This window comes from Ostrinia furnacalis, unplaced genomic scaffold, assembly GCF_004193835.3.
Source record: "Ostrinia furnacalis isolate ACB-3 unplaced genomic scaffold, ASM419383v2 OfSCF0457, whole genome shotgun sequence".
Lineage (NCBI taxonomy): Eukaryota > Metazoa > Arthropoda > Insecta > Lepidoptera > Crambidae > Ostrinia > Ostrinia furnacalis.
In genome coordinates, this window is record NW_021130696.1 from 105,658 (window position 1) to 127,118 (window position 21,461).

A 21,461-nucleotide genomic window follows, 5' to 3' on the forward strand; every position below is an offset into this window, starting at 1 on the left:
AATAAAAGGGCATCATGGCAAAATTTCTATAACGGCTTAACTGATTTTGATCAGAAGACTATATTATTCCTGAAGAAAGCAAAAAAAGGTCCCACATTCGAAATGAAACAGTCTCAATAATTCTTCAGTCCGCTTCGCGTAACAAACGAAGCTTTTAAGTGCTCCAAAAGTTTGTTTGGAGCACTTAAAAGCTCAAAACTCTAAACTAAGTGGTCTCAGTGGACCCTTGTATTCAATTAACACTCGGCACGTCAACCTTTGCCTAATTTACGGCAATAAATTTAACAAAACGTAATAATAAATCGCGTATTTTATTAGTACTTCAGCTGTAACGTGATAGCTGGACAGACGAACATATTATGTAAGAGCTTAGAAACTTATGCTACTTTAAACATCTTTGGTAAAATACTTTTTACCTATTTAAGGGTGTAATAAACGAATTATGGAACAAGGTAAGTAGCTTTTTTATTTTCAAACTGTCTTTTTAGTAAAGCACGTCGTCCATACTCATAAAACATGATATACCTACTCATAAAACGTTTATGTCTAGACTTAACGGTTCAATTATTAGGTAGGTATTTTTAAAATAATAATTTATAAGCGTTATTTTAGTCACCTTGGTTTGAGAATAACAAAACGCTTCCATCAAAGGCGAAGTGAAACAATAACATTTTGTTTCTGAATAAACATTAATTTCACATGTTACTTTAAAGAGAGTTCTCTTCGGACTCCCCTTCATTCGGGTATCGCCTCCGTACCACGAGATGTGTATAAAATGTTTCAGTATCGCTTTTCGGTCGCTACGCGTAAAGCTGCGCCCGCGCATGTTCACCGGCGGGTGTCGTGGTAGGAGGGGAACGAAAATATTGCTCTCCGCGGAGTCCCGGCGCGGTCGGGTGCACCCACATGTTCGGTAGTGATGGGGTATGTGTTTTGATATCGATATTGTTTGTGCCAATTTTAATTAGTTTTAGTTTTTCGTGAATTTATTTTTGATAAGATACCATAATAACCAGATATGTCACCAAGAAGGTATTAGGTATAACTCAAATTAGTGTATGTAGTACCCAAGTATCTAAGTAACTAGTAAATTTTTGAGACAATAAACCATTTTTGTAAGCAATCTCTATCATTTTTACCAACTAGTAATACAATTAATGTAAATCATAACCTTGCTGCTTTAGGTATTGGGATCATTATCAGGTAGAGTCCTTATTAAATCAATCGATACTGTTGTCTTTTACTAATCCGACTTAAATCTAAAGTTATAGGTGCATCAATATCATAAATAATGGTCTATTCATCACAAACGAAAGACATAATTATTGTTAAAAAAATTCTTGAAACAATCTCGAAACTTCGACTCTCCATCGAATCCCACCAAATGCGTCATCACTAAACATCGACAACGTTCGCCCAGGCGTCTCCCTGGCCTATTCCCGCCATCCCATCTTAAGGAGCGGCCGCTAGTCTCTCTCGGGCCGGCGCGCGCGCATCCCGCCGAGACAAAAATACCCACTGGGCGCGCTGACATGGGCTGACCGACACAAAAGAAAGCCAATCGATTCAATATCGACACATTCCATCGACTCGCGAGTGCTGTGATCTGATGTAGCGATGTCTCCGACTGCCATCGGCGCCGAACCGCCCCAATGGTGCGGCAAGATGGAGAACTGCCCTCAAGCGCTGCTGGGCTGGCTGTATCTGACGCACGATCAGAACGATCAGGTATTTGGGATTTATTTATAACGTACATTCACTTTACTCTACATTGCATAGGGTTCTAGGGTTATAGGAGAAGAAAATCAGAGTCAATTTCACAGCCATTTTCATAACATTCCAGTAGTACCTACTTAGAGATAGGTCGACAGACATTGATCAAAAGAGTAAAAACATGATTAGTCTATCTGATAGTCACAAGATCAAGAAAAACATCTCAATAGGTACTTACCTTAAAATACCAGCATCTATTTCTCTAACTAGACAAATTAATATCGTAATGATTCACTCTGACATCAGTGATCGATCCAAATATTTCGTACCTCGTGTAAGTGATATCTAAATAAAATTGTATACGAATTTCCGAGAGAATAAGATCCCACTGGATCCACAGTTTGTTGTTTGCAATCTCCAGAATTCCAGATTCAATAAATTCTTACCTTTCGTAAAACAGAGCCCCAATTCGAATCCCAAATAGTTTGGCCTTGAGACCAGCTATCCAGTAATTAATCGGACTTGATTGGCAATCAGAGGTGGAATTGTGTAAAGCAATCGTAATCATTTGACAGTTCATAACGTACGATTATTCTGTCAAACGCTTTGTTTAACGGATTTTATCGTACGTTATGAACTGTCAAATGATTACGATTGCTTTACACAATTCCACGTCAGATCATGGTAGACAACTCCTCAGAAACAAAAGGGTTGTAGAACGAGTCCTTCTTCCACTTTATGACATCGAAGGTCAATGTAATAAACAAGAATATATTTTACACAGATGACACACATCTATGGCCTGTCAGAAATTCTGGAGCTCAACCAAGTCTGGTCCTACCTTCGTGGAATAACAGCGAGAAATACATGAAAAATGAAATGAGTAACATTACTCATTTCATGCTAACCTTTCCCGATCAAAATATATTTAGACAGCTGGTAATATCTTGATTTATGATAAACTAGCGGCCGCCCGCGACTTCGTACGAGTGGATCCCGTTTTACCCCCTTCGGGGTGAAGTTTTGTAAAATCCTGTCTTAGCGGATGCCTACGTCATAACATCTACCTGCATACCAATTTTCAGCTCGATCCGTCCAGTGGTTAGGGCTGTGCGTTGATAGATCACTATGTCAGTCAGTCAGTCAGTCCTTTTTAGATATACTCCATTGAAACTATTCCTAAATACTTCCATGGATACGTTTGTGTTTATAAATAAACAACCAGTTAAAAATAAGTTAATAGTCTCAATTTGGAATTCCCAGTGTGCATAATTAATACAAAGCAGGAAGTTTTTACTAATTAAAAATATGTGCATGTGGATTGAGTGATCCTTGCTTCAATCTTAACAAAAATCGAGGAAGTTTTACTTAAAATATGTTAAAACATTGCGATGAAGTTTAAAAATTTGTTAAACCTAAGATAAAAATGTTATGGTCAATAAATAGGAGCACTCATACCGCACGCTTTAAGAAAACGTCAAAATGTTTATTTCAGAAAATAAAGCCTTTCCACTTCTTTTTATAGTATTGAAAAATTGTTAAGAATATGTTAAAACTATTAACAAATTCCGAAATCCCTTGCACGTCCCGTTCCAAACTTATGACGATTATTTAGGATCACTCACACCGCACACGGGCCGTATGAGTGCTCTTCAAAATCATGACTATTTATTAATAAATACGTTTTATTTCTGTTGGGAAATGTGTGCAAACTGACGAGCGAATTTGTTAAAGAATAAGTGTGACAAAACTTAAAAGCTGAAGGAAGAAATTAACCTTTATTCTTTCCTCCAATATGCCGTGTGAGTGATCCTTACTTTTACCTCTATCTGCTCATATGTAGTTCGTAGGCAGACTGAGTTAGTATCTAAAATTGTTAATCGTTTTTAACAATTACTTGGCATATAGTTTGCTTTTATTAAGGTCAGAATTTAAGAAATATCAGGCTTAGATGATTCCTAAAGGAAAATGTTGATTAGGGTACATATGATTTTTTATTTTGTGAGACTGTTTCGATTCATCAGAAGTTTTCCTTCATTTATTAATAAATAAATAGTCATGATTTTGAAGAGCACTCATACGGCCCGTGTGCGGTGTGAGTGATCCTAAATAATCGTCATAACTTTGGAACGGGACGTGCAAGGGATTTCGGAATTTGTTAATAGTTTTAACATATTCTTAACAATTTTTCAATACTATAAAAAGAAGTGGAAAGGCTTTATTTTCTGAAATAAACATTTTGACGTTTTCTTAAAGCGTGCGGTATGAGTGCTCCTATTTATTGGCCATAACATTTTTATCTTAGGTTTAACAAATTTTTAAACTTCATCACAATGTTTTAACATATTTTAAGTAAAACTTCCTCGATTTTTGTTAAGATTGAAGCAAGGATCACTCAATCCACATGCACACATTAAAAATGCATGTTGCACATGTTTTACTCTCACATTGTGAATATATTCGTAGTCATGATAATAAACTAGTAAACAACCCATTCAATATGGATGAATGAACATAATTATCCTTCTATTTTGTACGGGACTATTCCCAGCTCTCGTTCCCACCGCTGCAACTCCTGCAACTCCTGTGTAGCCAGGATCTGCAGCTTGACCGCCAATAAAAACCCAACCAGTGAAGGTCAAGTTTGTTCCGGGGGAAAGTTAAACTGTCATTGGACCCGCAATGAAATTAATCAGAAGAACATAGGAGGAGTTCGAAGTTAAGGTTCGACTTCCCTCCGTTGCAAAGCGGATGACAGGTGACAAACAAAGGTTTAGTAACCCATTTTTTACGTTAAGATAGGTAACTGGAATCCTCTGATTGTAGTGTCAGACACTATGAACCAAAATGGAATCTACGAGTATCATGTTAAACTGGTTAAACTAACCATGATGCCGTGTTTTTTACCCGTGTTTCTTTAATTCACCATGACGTGACCTATCTCGTAATCAAACCCAGAATCTCTCTAGAGAGTGTAACTCTTGCAAACAACAAAACTGGAGGTGAATACATAAAACATGCATATAATATCGAATCTCAGAGTCTAGAGAGTCTAAATCTTAAATTGCAAAATTGAAACTTTACAAAACATGCATCTCTTATTCACTTTATAAATCCAACGTTATTTTTTTAATAAAACAACTGGCTCTACATTTTGGCACAAAGGTTATCAACTTCAAACAAATTACTCATATTAATAAAGCGTTTCCAAGAATTATGTGACAATTTATTCATTGAAACAATCGTCCACTGAACTAGGAAATTATCACAAATCTGTTAGAGTTCTTGTTCTCGGTAGTACAAAGAAGATCGTTGTATGATTTCCTATTTTGATAACAGAGTATTAAAGAGTTGCTTACTCAATAATATAAAACGTACACAGACTCGATACAAATCAAAGACCAAACGTAAAATATAAACAAACAGTTTTCTATTTGTATGAAACAATTTAACCGCATTTGGGGGATTTTATCCTGATGACGATGAATGATAATAAAGTGCATTGCAGAAGATAAAAAAGATCTTTGAAGATATTTTTTTTTGGTTTGTTTTAGTATTTATAGAGCTATATTTCTGTGTATTTGTCATTTCATTACAGTTTCCTGTAGACTATTTGATGAATATCAGTTTTGGCAGATGACAGAGAGACGCTGGTTGAAATCACTTTAGTAAAATTACCTACGAACATTGAAGTAATATTACTCCGTACCGAGTACATTATAACTCAATGCCTACGAAAAGCTACCTACTATCTTCCAAAATGTGGAGCATTAATCAACTCCTAATAGAAGTTTGTTATATCTAAAACTATTGTTTTGAAGTAGTGTCTACCTGCTTGCCTGCTTCAAATAGGTAAAACTTCCCTTCTGATCTGAGGATAAATAAAACCTGTGCCTGTTTATATGCTTATTTAAGAGAAATCATAATCTGCCATCTTGATTTACTAGTAATTTGTAATATGTACCTACAGCAAATTCACATGTTGAAAACTTAAAATAATGGGTTAATTTATTTACGCCTTGTTTTAAAACAATAAAATTTAATATTTTTCCACGGAATGCCTTATTTTTACTCGACTGCGCAGAAGGAGGACTATTTACTGTAACAATCATCCAGTTAAGTCGCAAAATTAAAGTTTTGCTTGGAATGCCTTGTTTTTACCCTACTGCGCCAGAAGGAAGTTATTTACTGTAACAATTATCCAGTTAAGTCGCGAAATTAAAGTTTCTTGATGTAAACAATGGCCACGTGTGGCTACTCAGGTGAACGCGGTAGCCGCAGTATAAATAGCCGCGACCATGTGGCCCGGCCGAACGTTGGCGCTCTGTGTTTGTATGATTACAATCAACACTTTTGACCGACCGCGCGACGCAAGGGTTATGAGTTTAAATCAGTGTATAATACATAGAAATATTAAAAGCATTCAGTGTATTCAGTGTTTTGTAGTTTTGGCTTTAGAGGCCAAATTCACAGTCAGCAAAATATTGACTGTTATAGTAATGTTTATCCTAATATGGGTGAATAAATTCGACCAAACAAGAATAAATATTATGCTGAAACTGCCAGTGTGTCAGACTGGGAGTTATTCTCGGATAAAAGTTTGGTCGGATCGGGCCTTAGTCGCAAATTAAGATTTTACCACATAACTTTGAAATAACCATGTGAGTTCCCGAACTAGTGATATTAAATTCTCCTAGTCCTTTAATTCAATGTTTGCTCTATTTAAACTTATAGATAATGGACATTTTTGTGACATACACATCGTATATACCGGGTGGAAACGATAAGTGATCTCACTCGATTATTTCTAAACTATACAAGATTTCGAAAAACTGGTTACTGATCCTGAAAGTGCTTCACGAGGTCTTTCAAACGGTACCAATAATAGGTTACAGAATTAACTGGATCTATCCGAAAATTTAATGTTTTCAACCTCCATACTAAATGTATGCCAGCTACACAATATTAGAAGTGTTAATTTTTTTTATTAAATAATAAACTCTTAAAATGAACTCGTAAATTCCATTCTTATTCAAAATTATTCATGAAAAACATTGGTTTTAGGCTTTACTTGCTATCCAGACATGAGTGCCATGACTGTGGCAGTACTAAATGTATGGAAGCTGGAAATATTGAATTTTCGGATATATCCAGTTTATTTTATAACTTATTATTGGTACCGTTGGATAGAGCTCGTGAAGCACTTTCAGGATCAGTAACCAGTTTTTGGATATCTTGTATAGTTTAGGAATAATCGAGTGAGATCACTTATCGTGTCCACCCTGTATATATTTTATGAAATAGTTACTAATACATAACCCCCTTACTAATAAAAAGTTACACAGTTGTTGAACACTGTTTTAAAATGACATTTCCATACTAAACGTCACTTTAAAACACTGTTCAAACAGCGTGTAAGTTTTATTAGTGAGGGGGTAAGTGTATAAATGATGTTTTAGATATAGGTACACAAGTAGGTATACATTACATTAGGCCAAGCAAAATCTTAACTAACATTCGAATAAACTAAACATAATATTGTCCCGCATTTCCAAGTAACCCGTTATCTCTGAGACCAGAATTATCACAGCAGGTCCAGTTACAGTCCCATCCTGCAAACGCCGCGTCTGCAATAAGAGTATAAGCTGAGAACATAATATCGTAGTTACAAACTTATAGCCATTATTTCAGATCTTTGTGAGACCGCCGAAATAGGATTTTTCCATCACTTTATTAGGTACATACTAGCGGCCGCCCGTGACTTCGTATGTATGGATCCCTTTTTACCCCCTTAGGGGTGAAGTTTCGTAAAATCCTTTCTTAGCGGATGCCTACATCATAACATGTACCTGCATGCCAAATTTCAGCCCGATCCGTCCCCGATTCAGTCGATCACTACATCAGTCAGTCAGTCAGTCAGTCAGTCACCTTTGAGTTTAGCATTTAAGAATCTCTATCATTTGAGCTTAAAAATCTAACTGCTACATTAAAAATTTCGATGGATTCTTCCAGTATCTAAGTAGGCATGTAGCTCAGTTGGAAGAGCAGTCGCCCGGCAAGCGAAAGGTCGTGGGTTCGATTCCCGCCTTAGGCAGTTCGATTTTTTCAAGTTGTTTATTTAAAATCTAATTGTTAGTTGGAAATGGAACCATTTGCTTCCACCAGTTACATGGAAAAGTGTTAATTTCGTTCAAATTATTTAGGTTGGACCAAATCCATGAACATCCGCTTTCAGGCAGTCGCTCTGAAAGTAATTTGCAAGGAAAAAGAGATATTAGATATAAATAACATATTATTAATCAGTTTTATGGCTCAATCAGATCGACTCTGCTTAAAATGTTGTGTCCTTGAATATAATAAATATACGAACATAAATTATTACTTAAGACAAATAAGTATTTCATTTTGGCACTAAACATTCATTACAGTGATTAACTAAAAATTAAATAAAAAAAGAAAGCGAGGTTAAGAATTAGGTGGATTCAGATTTTTAACCTACATTATTTACCCAACTGTGAACAGCTCAATGTGAGATTTTCAACTTTTGTGTCCCACCTGAGAACAGAACCTATAACCACTACTCGTCATTCATGAATTGACTGCCATTGGCCTTTCCTAAAGGTATTCCTTTGAGCATTCTTGTGGAGTAGGACGAAACCGCGCGGGCAGTTATAGTACAAGCTAAATATAAAGCTCATCGCCCACTACTTCACGGCTCTCGATATAGACGCACAACTCGGTGCATTCGACTTCGCTTGTTTGGCCCGGAGTACTGTTCGGCTAGCACGAAAAACTTTCGAGTTGGAATCGTTTGCGTATTCAAATCGCCATCAAAAGATTTAGGTGCGAAAACTATAACAGCGATAGGTATTGTGAACGTATCGTAAAGTGAACTTAGTATGAGAAATGGTTGCACGAAACTTATTTTGGGAATCAAAATTGTCACGTTATCGTTTAATTCGAAGATTAAGTATCGAATTTTGTCGAATATGCAGACGATTCAAACTCGAAAGTTTTTCGTGCTAGCCGTACTGATAGGCATGTCTACCAACTACAGTAGCGTAACGTTGGCAATCGTAGTGTAATTGGCGCTATACATAAGCAGTATTAAACTCTGTTCTATCCTTAATTTGAATATTTATTTAATAAAGCTAAAATCGCAGTCGAGGAGTCTGCCATAGGACCGATAAAAAGTTGAGTAAGGTCATGAATGGGGACCACAAGAAGTAGGACGTCCGCCTGCCCAAACAACAAAAGTTTGTAATTTTAAGTAACTATCTATTTTAAAAGCTGATGAATTCGTTATTGCCATGATGATTTTAAATGCACAACAACAGAATCCAATACAACTTTTACTAAATCATTATTTAATATTTACATACATTACTTTATATCAGTCCAAAACAGAAACTGTTAGTTTTATTCTGTGGTTTTACTTCAAATCACGGGAGGTGCCTGGATGCGTGCGGCGCAGGACCGGTCTTAGTGGAAATCCTTGGGGGAGACCTTTGTCCAGCAGTGGACGTCTTTCGGCTGAAACGAACGAATGAACTTCAAATTATTTCTTTCTGGGTGTACGATAGAGCTACCTAATTTCGTTGGCACACAAGAGAGACATCTTTAACCAACTGTTGGGCAAAATATAGTCACGAATGACGTTGGTGCTAGAAAACGTTAACGTTTAGCTGCTTTCTATAGTATTTTCATAACAGAGGCCTATTATGAACGTCCAAACGGTAATAAAAATTTGAACGGTTATAAAACCAAGTGGTAAGAACAACAGTTATTGTTGTAGTAAGATGACAAAACCGACAGTTGACCCATATACAACTAGGCAGCTAATAAACTGAGTTACTTCAAACAGGACTCGATTGGTGTATAAAAACTTCCAAAGGACGATCAACCAAATAATCTATACTAATATTAAAAATGTGAAAGTAACTCTGTCTGTCTTGCTTTCACGCCTAAACCACTGAACCGATTTTGATGAAATTTGGCATAGAGATAGTTTGAGTCCCGGGAAAGGGTAGGTAGTTTACATAGGGTAGTTTTTATCCCGGTTTTTGAAACAGTAACGCTCGCGATAAAGTTTTTCTGTGACAAAGTTCCACGCGGGCGAAGCCGCGGGTGGAAAAGCTAGTACTCGTATCTCATAAACTCCAAGACTTTCATTTGAGGATTGTTAACACAGTCATATAGCACAGGGTTTCGTAAGTCTCAAAATATTGCCTCTACAATGTAAGGAGCTGCCAGGGCCCAAAGCTGATGATTACTAATTTGAGTGTATTCATTCATCATCATCATTTCAGCTATAAGACGTCCACTGCTAAACAAAGGCCTCCCCCAATGATCTCCACAAGGGCCGGTTGGTGGCGGCCTGCATCCAGCGCCTTCCTGCTACCTTTATGAAGTCGTCGGTCCACCTTCTGGGTGGACGTCCTACACTGCGCTTTGCTTTGCATATTTTGAGTCTATTGTGTATATTTTATATTTAAAATAAATATTAACAAATTAAAAATTAGTCGATCCAAACAGAACATCTAATTCAAACGCGCATTTATCTTTCTCAGTAGCTGCTGTTATTTCAATGGAATTAAAAAGCATCCCAATTCCCTTCCTCAAAAATTTATGCACACGATTGAACTGTAACACAACTGGGTAGAGTCCACAATCAATTGATAGGTGTAGATGATTCACAGCGTCAACGCACGCGCTTTGAATTGGACCGTGAGTAGGGTTACCATATTAGGTAATTAAAATAAAATTGATTTCAATAAATTGATAAGCATCAATTTATTTTAACTAGTAAATCTGACACTACTACTTACACTACTGATTGGGAATAACTGGGAATATGGGATGTTTTTAGACTGTCCTAGTGAACTATCCATAGTACAATGTTTAATGGGTGGTTTAATAGGATAATCTGCCCTAATCCATTGGAAACTTCAGTTATCTACCTCCAGTTATAGAATATTAGGACTTAAGCTTACTCTTGAATCTTATTTATGAGTATTTTCCAGACGGCAAATTTCATGATTTCTATCTGAAAACTAAATGATAACTTACTAGGCACTTCGACATTTGAGTTTTAATTATTTAGTTTGTAGTAGTGTAATTCTTTGTTGAAAAACCAAATAAAAATTGTAGAGTCGCTATCATTCGAAATGACTACATAATTGTTTTAATATCTAATGTTGTTTTTTTATTTTTAAAATATTGTGCTTATTTATTTTGAACTAGCTGTAAAATGTAGCCTATGTGTTAATCCAGGGTGTAAGCTAACTACATACCAAATTTTATTAAAATCGTAGAAGTAACAAACATACTCACTCACAAACTTTCGCCTTTATAATATTAGTGTGATGATAGTCACCCTACAAAAGGCAATAATGCGTTATACAGATGCGCGCGCGCAGCCCACTAGCTCCGCTCCGCGATTTCATTCCGCTCGCTCATTGACGCTCGGAAGTCTCCTTTCGAGCTTAAGCGGGTCAATTAGGATAAGAACGTATGGAAAATTTATTGTTACTACTTCTGGAGTATGGTATAAATCTTTGTAGTTAGTTCCAATATGGTTAGAATATTGTATTGGACGTGCTTCTGAGCTTTCCCTCTTTTACTCCCTAATACCATGACAGGATTTTCGGATCTATACATGCATATCTCATATGGCTAGATATTGACATGAGCATCAGCAAATTATACCAGAAAACATCTCTCCTATTCCGTAAGATAAACGTTAGACACGAAGACTAACAAAACAAAAATTCAGTCATGTTGGACAAATAAGTATTTTCATTAAAAGGCCATTGAAAAAATACACATCTACAACTCTGTAATGTACTAATTAAATTCGTAGCAAGTTTTTGTATTTAATTTTTTCAACTATAGACCCAAGTTTAGAACTACAAACATAAAATGCTAGTCACGTGTTTGTGTGTGTGTGAAATGTAGAAATGCGTAATTGATACGAAATTACGACGTCTTTTAAAAAAAACTAATACTGAAAAATTACCATCTATGTACCTTTTTTCAATGGATTAATTTCTATTTCAGTGGGTGCCCGGTTCAGTATGGGGCCCGCTGCCCACCGCTGCGCCGGGGTCCGCCCAGCCGCCCAACGACGAAACCAGCTCCATGGCGGAGCAGCTCGCCGCCCTGTCTCTGAGGCGGCCCCCTCGGCCCCCGCCACCGGCCTACATGTGCCACCTGTGCTTCAAGAAGGGCCACTACATTGGCGACTGTCCTCAAGTAAGTACGTCTCTTGCAAAGAACATAACACAAAGAAAAAAAGGTAAAAAAAGTAGCATACAAGGATATGAAAATTGGAAAGAAGGTGTGCCACTACCTCGCAACAGTAATGCCCATTGCAATGGGACCCCACTCAGCGCTGTCCTCAAGTAAGTACGCCTTTTGCAAAGAACATCACACAAAGATATAAAGGTAAAAAAGAAAAAAGTGCTTTAGGACATAAAAACTCGGAGAGGAAAGAAAGAGTGTACTGAGCAGTGCCACTCTGTCGCAATAGCGATGCCCATTTCAATGGGACCCAGCATTATGCAGTGACCCATGGTGATGAAAGCCACGAGGCTGGTTTTCAGTGTGCCCCATAGTTCTGGGTTGTGTGTTCTCAAGTAATGTAGCTACATCGACGACACCAGCTCCATGGCGGAGCAGCTCGCCGCCCTGTCTCTGAGACGGGTGTCGGCAAAATGGCATAAGAACACTACCCTGTCACAATAGCGATGCCTTTTGCAATGGGACCTTACTCAGCATGTGCCGTGACCCATGATGACGAAAGCCACGACGTACACACTCAACTGTGGTGTAATCTTTTCCACGATTGTAACATCGTGGCTAATTCACACCGTGGTCCAAATCAATCGAGAACATGAATCAATGCATTACCGGATTCCTTCAGCCGCGTATTTCTCCAAACTAATCGCGATAATTAACCCCGCACAATAGTATTTCCGCGAATCGGCGCGCGCGTGGGCACGCGGCCAAAACACGCGCATTATTTTTACACATCAATTTTCTTCTATTCAGGAAGAGTCGTTATACTGACTAGACTTTGGGTTAATTTTGGATAGAATTAAAAAAAGAAATCTTTGAAGTTCGAATACTATAAGGTACTATGCCCGTGACTTCGTACGCGTGAAAATAGTTTTTGCAACATTTTTCTTCACTGCTCCCCGCCCCTATTGGCTGTAAGGTGATGTTATACATATAACCGGAAGCCTTCCTCGATAAATGGGCTATCCAACATAAAAATATTTTTTCAAATCGGACCAGTAGTTCCTGAGATTAACGCGTTCAAATAAACAAACAATAATATTAGTAAGTACAGAATACAGATCACTTCGTTAAAAACATTCTTGTCTTATATTTTTGTAATTATCGCCTATAAAGCCTATTCTGTGTCGTACGTTAGGGATAAAAACAATTAAAAAACCCTGTCACTCATTATACGCCCCAGCATTTTATATACTTGCCAAATTACATAGAACTACACATTCGACCTTACTGAATAATTTATACTCACAGATTACGCGTACTTACTATAAATAGCCCTCTGTTTAGAACAGAGTTCGTCTATGGATGTCAAAGGACTTAAACAAAAGCTTCATTGTTTAATCTAATCATGCTTTATGATAACGCAAAATATTTTAAAGACGGCCAAGAAGTCACTACAAATTAAGTTGTGTATTGAGTTTATGACGTTTCTAGGATTATACCTACTTACTTAGGTCTCTGAAATGAAAATATAACAAACGATTTTCTCGCTGGTCCCTTAGAACGTGGGTTTTACAGTTCCAAAGTAGCTTATGGCATCTAATATAGAATAGACTGTTTTCTAGGAAGTCAAAATTATCCGTATTTCGATTATATCCATCCCTCTCATTCATAACCAAAAAAGCTGGCATAAAAAGCAGCGACACAAGACCCAGAAATACGCGCCACCATGAAAAGTACGGCTTCGGAATCTAGGCTCTATAGCCTTTTGCGCTTCACAATCCTCTGTTACTGGTTATCTTTAGGAGTGCCAGCGCCGGCAGCCGTTTTGACTGCCGGCAGCGTATCACGTGGTATCACCGCCGGTTACCAATGGCCATATTTTTGGGCCGGCCGCGGCACCGGCAGTGGAGGCACTCCCTATAAGCCCAGATTTCCCTTCGTTATGCACCACACACTGACAAGTGATACTTTGTAACATCAAACAAGGCTGTTGATAAATTGTAACACCATAACCACTAATATGTAGTTCGTAAGTTGCTTACAAAGCAATCTCACGCACGAGCACAGTTCTTAGAAAAAGGTCCAAAGATGTAGACTACTTTAATGCTGGCTCGACATTCAGGCGACGAAAACAACCGTCTTCTGGGAACGAAATGTGATACCTTGTTTTGCTTAAATATTAACGGTTAACATAGTTAAGCCTTGTTAGTGTGCTAAAGCAGAACCTAGCTAGCTGTACTTAAAACATTAGGTACTTGATCTTTTATAAAGATTGTTTCTTCTAAACAGTGAGCAGACTATGCGCTCTAACGGATTCTGTTTCTTTCTTTGTCAATTTTTAAGCATACTCGTTTTTATATCTTCAGACGTTCAAGGGAAAAAAGCTTTGACATATAGATAAATAATAAGTATTCCAATTACCTTTTGGAGGTACGGAAATCTAAAAACAATGTTTTGACGTAGGGACTAGGGGTGTAAGCCAAATGCTCCATTTGACTCTGGTGAATTAGAAGGTCGTGTCCTCTTGCACGGGACTATTCCCACCTCTCGCTCCCACCACTGCAACTCCTGTATAGCCAGGATCTACAGCTTGACCGTTAATAAAAACCGAACCAGTGAATTCAAGTTTGTCCCAGGTCAAGTGTGTCCGGTTCTCTTGCATTTAAGATTAAATGACCTGATGATGACTTCAAAGCGTGTTCTCTGCTTTCCAGGCCAGACCAAAAGGCGAAGGGCTGACGCCGTATCAAGGCAAGAAGCGGTGCTTCGGCGAGTACAAGTGCCCGAAGTGCAAGCGCAAGTGGATGAGCGGCAACTCCTGGGCTAACAACGGGCAGGAGTGCATCAAATGCCGCATCAACGTGTTCCCACATAAGCAGGTAGTTACTATTTTTCCACCTTAGTTTTTTCAGCTTCGGAAAGAGAACACTAATCACGAAATGTTTAATTTTTAACGTTGGTGATCTGGCCGAAGGTAAAAACGAACTTTCGCCACCAATCCTCAGCCACAGAACTGGCTATTTACCTCTTACTGCCGGAACACAACAATGCTGTTGACAATGTTGTTATACCGACAGACTTAAGTAAGATATTGGTTGCTGGTCAGGTAAACCTAGAAGTAGCCCTACCATCGACCAAAAAGAACAGAATTGGAAATCAAATCCGGGATCTTCGATCGCGTTATAAATACACACTAACTCAACTCCTCGACTTGAACCTAATAATATCTTTATTTCTGTCATTTCAGCGGCCCCTGGAGAAACCTGATGGACTGGACGTGAGCGATCAGTCGAAGATCCATCCTCAGCATCTGTGCCAGAAGTGCCGCTCGCTCGGCTATTACTGTCGACGTGAATACTAGTGACAGCTCTTAGAGCCTCCGCAAATCACGCGCGTGAACGGAGCGGGTGCCCGCGGCGGGAACCCGCTGTGTGCGCCCGCGCACGGTACTGTATCGAAAATTAGTATAAGCAGCGCGGATTTTAGAGGAGGCCCTTTTTTTGGAAAACTACCTACCTACTAAATATCTACTTAACAAATTAGTAAAATGTTGGGGTCCTTTTCTAGAGTTAAAAAAAAATATACATTGGCATAGATCACAGACCTGCAGAATTAGATAAAAATACAAACCTAACAGTTTTATTTAAGAAATCTTCGATCCAGCTTTTTTTGCAAAATGTGTTTTAATTTCATAGTAAGCTTCAGTTTTTACCATAAAATCAGTTTTATTATTTTTTGTTACTTAATTTTTTTTAAATTACTTAGATAAGATTTATCCCAAAGAATATAATTTTGATAACTACGTGTTTTAATTAGAGTTTTTATATAATTTGATGGTACCTAGTTTTAGGCTATTATTAGACTTTTTAATACCCATGAGTTTCCAGACAATGTGCTTGGCATGTTTACCAGACTTTCAATGGATAAAAGTTACAGACTCTTCCTATTAATTTATTGAAACCTCTATTGAAGCAACCTATTTTAAAAACTATTAAGACCCTCGATTATCATGGCAGAAAAGTATCATCATCATCATCATCATCATTTCAGCCACAGGACGTCCACTGCTGAACATAGGCCTCCCCCAATGACTTCCACATCGCACGGTTGGTAGCGGCCTGCATCCAGCGCCTTCCTGCTACCTTTACCGGAAAACGCAGCGTGGGACGTCCACCCACAAGGTGGACCGACGACCTGATAAAGGTAGCAGAAAAGTATGAATCTGACATTTTCTGTGGGTCTAGACAAAGTGCAAATTATAATCGCAAACCAATCGAAAAGTGGTCGAAAAGCCCCTTTTTTGTATGGAGTTTTGACGGATTCGATTTTCGATTCGATCAAAAAGTGCGTTTTGTCTAGGGGGGCTGTATTACTATGTAAGCTTTATTCAGGGCTACAGGCAAAAACCATACCTCGCTCGTGTAAGTACTATTGCGTGGTCAGAACCTACGACTTGTACTTTTTTTAAAGAATAAAAAGAAAAGAAAGTAACATCTTTACGAGATCTGGGGATAGTTGGATCCGTCAGGAGATCTCCCCATCTGGTAATGCATCACTAACATTAACTCAATACTTTAAAATATTCAAAAGATATTTTATACCACAGTGTAGTTATAAAAACTCAACATTTTTGTGTGGAAACTCTTGGCTTATTTAGAAATACAAACATTATGTTATTCACTTTAAATATAAGTCATTATATTCGCCGGTTCAAAGTTTTAGTGATATGTATTAAAGAAAATATTGATGTATATTTCGATAAAAATATCTAGAGTTCATTTGACTTAATATAAGTGTTTGAAAACTACCTTTAACTCCAAAAGGCATTACAGATACTTATTATTTTACTAAGATTTATATGTATATTTAGAATAAGCAAATGTGTTGATTTATATTATTCTATTGTCGTAAGTGTGCCATTATATTATCAAAGATTTGTTAATTTTAGATACATTTTAGTTTAACAAACTACTAATCTAATATATTACTAAAAAGTATTAAGTATTGTTGAATCGTACATAGTAAATGTATATTTGGTATTGTATGCCACCAACGATTTATAAAACGAACATTTATAACTATTTACATTTTATTTTGTACCTTCTAACAGCTACATCCTATTTAATAACAGGTATAACTATTTAACTGTCTAATATGTTGAATAAGTCTAAAAAGAAAATATATCATTCGTTTTAGTCGTTAATCATCGAAATTAAACAACAAAAAAAATATTCGCATTTGATTAAATAAAGGGTTTATTCTAATACTCGAACAACTAAGTACATCCTATTATAGTAGGTACTATGCCAACCAACTTACATAAATAAATAAAAAATAGAGCTCTCTATAATCATTTTGATAACTGAAATTAAAAACTGGACTCCTTCCTTATATGCCTTAAATAAAAAATGTAAGCTTAACATGTGTGTGTAGATAATTAAGTTCATATTATTATTATAACCAATTTTAAAGTTGCCCAAAGAGCCAGTGAATTCTTAATGTGCCAAATGTAGATTTAAGTATTTTTTAATTAATATTTACAAGTATACAGGGTGTTAGGTAAATGGGTATATGAGCCGACACTAGCCCATGTTAACATGGGTATATAAATGGTATGGTGAAGTCAGAACATTGATATCTTCGTGTTAATTATTTTAATTTTCTTACTAATCGGATTTTATAGAATTTATTTTGTATGACAATATAAAAAAATGATGATATCAAATTTCTGACTTCACCATACCATTTATATGCCCATGTTAACATGGGCTAGTGTCGGCTCATAATTACCCCTTTACCTAACACCCTGTATAGAAGTAGGTCAGTAATAATTAAAATAATGGTGCCATTTTCAAAATATTTGTCTTTCGCTGTACCGGTAATATTATTATGTACTTACCTACTATATTTTTCTGAGCAACTCATATTTTTCACATAACTAACGCCACACTGGTAGCGCAGGGAATTAATCGTACATTCTATAGCTCTACCAAATTAGGCCGAGTTGCACCACCTTAACTTTATTCGTAACTATAACTTTAAAACCGGTGTTTTATAAGGAGTTTGAAAGACATGACGTTTGTTACGGTTAAAGTTAAGGTTAACTAGCCTTATTTGTGAGTAGGCTAGGCAGAGAAAACAACAGTGACTGAGTTTCTTGCGCTGCTTCTTCTCATCACTGCAACTGGCTCGTTTATTGTCCCGAAGCAGTGGTAGGGTTAATACTGGGACGTGTAAAAATGCTTTTTAAAAGCCCACTTGGAAAAATATGTGACTTTTATGAGTTTTTAGAGTTTTAAAGCAACAAAACTGACTGCTACGCAAACACTAGCTTATTTACATTTATCTGATTGCATTACATTAAGTACTTATTATTCGATATAAGTTAAAATGTCGCTGAATCGACGGTGCTTTTGTTATTAGATCATTTTGTCTGTGTGTCTTGTGCAAGGATGAACCGAGGACCAAAAAACCGTTTTCACCATCAATCCCTAATTTTCAAGTTTAGTGACCCCTATGAAAACAAAATGCCTTTTATGTGTCACTTAAAAATTAGGGACTGATGATGAAAACGGGCATAAGTCTGATGTAGGTACATTCTCGTAATTAGTAAAAACCGGTACGAACTGAACAATTAACTACGGTTGCCATTTTTTTTTTATATTTGTAACTAGGTGATACAATTTTCATCTCTTATTTCCTTACAAATCTAAGCTCAAACTTGATTCAAACTCAAGTGCAGATAAAGTCTGAAATAAAAAAAATAGGTCACAGTCAGTGTCAAATATGTAGTTCGTTACACCCAAAGTAGCCAAAAAGTTCACAACACGTCTTCAAATCAAAAGTATTCTCGGTTTCATCCTTGCTTGCTTGTGTGATTCCCGTGTTAAAGTACTCGTAAATAGTGTGTGTTTGCCCTTGTATATTATTATAGGGGAACCTGGGGAGGGTTGATCACCCACTTTGATTATGCACTCTATTTTGTTTATTTTTTGTAGTATAGGAAAACTTTTTAAGCTAAACGATTTGGAAATTATCTATCTATTGATAGTTTGAATAAAAAGCAGATTGTGTCACAATTTAACTCATTATGTATTGAAACTCCTGATTGTAAACTTTTACCATGTGTCCCCGATATTAGGGAGACTTCTTCACCCTTGTTTGGGAGCCTTGATCCTGGGGGGATCTAGTCTCCCAATTGCGTGGGAGATGTGGTAAACAGATTTTTACCGTGTCTCCCCACGACTGATTATCATTGACTAAGTAACTCTATTCGCACTCTACAAAGCATATAGAAATAGAAAAACACACAACAAATAGCTATGTACCATACCTAGCATTGCTACAAGTTTAATTCCCACCAGTTAGATAACTTGATCCGCAGGGATCAAATCACCCATGATTGGGGACACATGGTAAACAGATTTTTAGCACGAATGTCAAATTCAGAGGGTTGATTCCTGTTTAATTCATTAACTTAATCCTTAGGAAATGAATTTGTGAGGAAATCAAATTCATGGTGAATCATGTATTTTAATGATTAAATAGGGAACTGTATTATTTTTCCAATAACAACACATTTTTAGTGATAATTTTTTTTACTATCCAAATAGTTAACATTCGGTATTATAAATTGAAAACAAAAAGTTTCTTCTAAAAATTAAGCTTATCTTTATAATAGACTTCTCTTCGTCGTCTGTAAATATCTGTGATCGCTTGTAGTTAGGTTCATATTTTATTTCTTCATTTGATGTTTTTTGTAATTTTGCGTATCTTTTTAACGTCATTAGAGGGACACCATATTGCTTTGAAGTCCTCTTCAATGTTTTTCCACCTAATACTGCAGCTACAGCATTTTTCAATTTTTCCTTGTCTATCGGTTTTCTCTTTTTTGATCCCTCTTTGGTCGTATATTTTCGCGGCATTATTACCTAAAAAAATACATGTAATTATGACAGGTCTGTAAACCCTCTGATTTTTCGACGCCAAGGTAGACTTGATCCCTCTCGGGGACACATGATCCCGGGATCATGTCACCCCCAAAGAAAAGGACATAGTCTCCCCAAACATAGTGAGTTTATAAACCATGCCGTACTCAAAATGAATGTACATGTATTTCAAGTGAATCAAAGCTAATGTATACTCAAATAAACTACTAACAAAATAAACATAGTCACTAATAGCAATTACTTCATATTTTAATAAATAAATCCGACTAAAACTTACCGAAAATTAAATATCACACCACGCGAATATTTCACCGTCCGCCATTTGCAAACCACTGACATTTGTCAAAGAGTGCTATGCTAGAGAGTGAATTTAGGAATGAAGGAATCAGTGTTACCAGCTTAAAAAAACGTATCACGTTTGGTAAAACTTTTAAATAAAGTTACCAAGTGTCCCCTAGGGATCGACCCTCCCCAGGTTCCCCTAATAATTGGATTAATAATACAATTTCAATTTTACATATAAAAGAAAATTTAAGACCACAAATAAACATAATATGGAATAACAAAAAATAGGATTTGGCAGGATGAGTTTCATTAGACATATTACAAGTATTTTTAGGAAAGAATGTTATATTTCTAATATAATAATAACATTATTTGAATTATGCCTAAGTATTGTCTTATCACCAAATGTTATCTAATGCGATTTGCAAGCAATCTACTACTGATAACCGTAGGTAAAAAGGGGATTCCCATTATCAGAGCATTAAAAATACTTTGTTTTTGTTCATGTACACTTTTGTAAAATCGATCAAATTTTAGCACAAACGCAAAACGTTTTATCGGTTTACCTCTAAAGTAAAATTGCATGCTCGGCTAATCCAAATCTAAAATTAAATTAATTTAAGTAATTACTTTATCAAAAATGCATTAATTTTGTGACACCTTAGTAAAATATGTTAATACCAAACCTTATCCTCACATTGTAACCCTAAAAATACTTTTACATAAGAAAGTTATTAATATTGTTTCAACTCTCAGTTTCAACTCTATAAAATGTACCTATGTGCTTGTATGCTATGCTTTTATTATTTTTAGTATTGACGAATTACTTATTATTGATGCACATATTATTATTGTATCTGTTAAGTACTTAAAACTTTATAAATTAAAGTATCAAGTATTTTTTAATTTTAAATAAAATACATTTATGAATCAAGCAGTTTCATTTGAATTTCATAAAAATACCCTTAGGACTACTTTTCATGAAATTTTTGGTTATTTTAAATTGAAATTATCTAAATGAGATATAATTGTATATTAATATATAAACTTAAGTGGTTTATTGCTAGCATCAATAAATAGTTAATTAAATTAATTAACTTTCCTATTCATGAAAACTTAAAAGTATCAAACCTTTTCAAGTTGTGTAGGGATTTTTATACACTTGAAACCACCATTTCCTCAGAAAAACCAACATAGTTCTCGTGTTGTTAAAAATAAATTGAAATTTTAGATATGGGGGGGCTTAGTGCGAGTTTACATCTAAATTTAATG

General features: G+C 36.3%; 1 protein-coding gene across 1 annotated transcript; it reads left to right on the forward strand.

The window, feature by feature from the left end:
- Positions 1 to 1,452: 1,452 nt before the first annotated feature.
- On the forward strand, positions 1,453 to 15,452 carry LOC114365695 (zinc finger CCHC domain-containing protein 24). The gene is made up of 4 exons (XM_028322331.1): positions 1,453 to 1,728; positions 11,773 to 11,967; positions 14,670 to 14,834; positions 15,203 to 15,452. Exons 1-4 carry the CDS (start codon positions 1,618 to 1,620, stop codon positions 15,314 to 15,316), a joined length of 585 nt encoding a protein of 194 aa, XP_028178132.1. The 5' UTR covers positions 1,453 to 1,617; the 3' UTR covers positions 15,317 to 15,452.
- Positions 15,453 to 21,461: the final 6,009 nt, after the last annotated feature.

Coding starts and splice junctions, on each gene's coding strand:
- LOC114365695 (XM_028322331.1), top strand. CDS start 1,618: ATGTCTCCGACTGCCATCGGCGCCGAACCGCCCCAATGGTGCGGCAAG. Junction 1,729..11,772: donor CGCACGATCAGAACGATCAG/GTATTTGGGATT, acceptor TTTCTATTTCAG/TGGGTGCCCGGTTCAGTATG. Junction 11,968..14,669: donor ACATTGGCGACTGTCCTCAA/GTAAGTACGTCT, acceptor TCTGCTTTCCAG/GCCAGACCAAAAGGCGAAGG.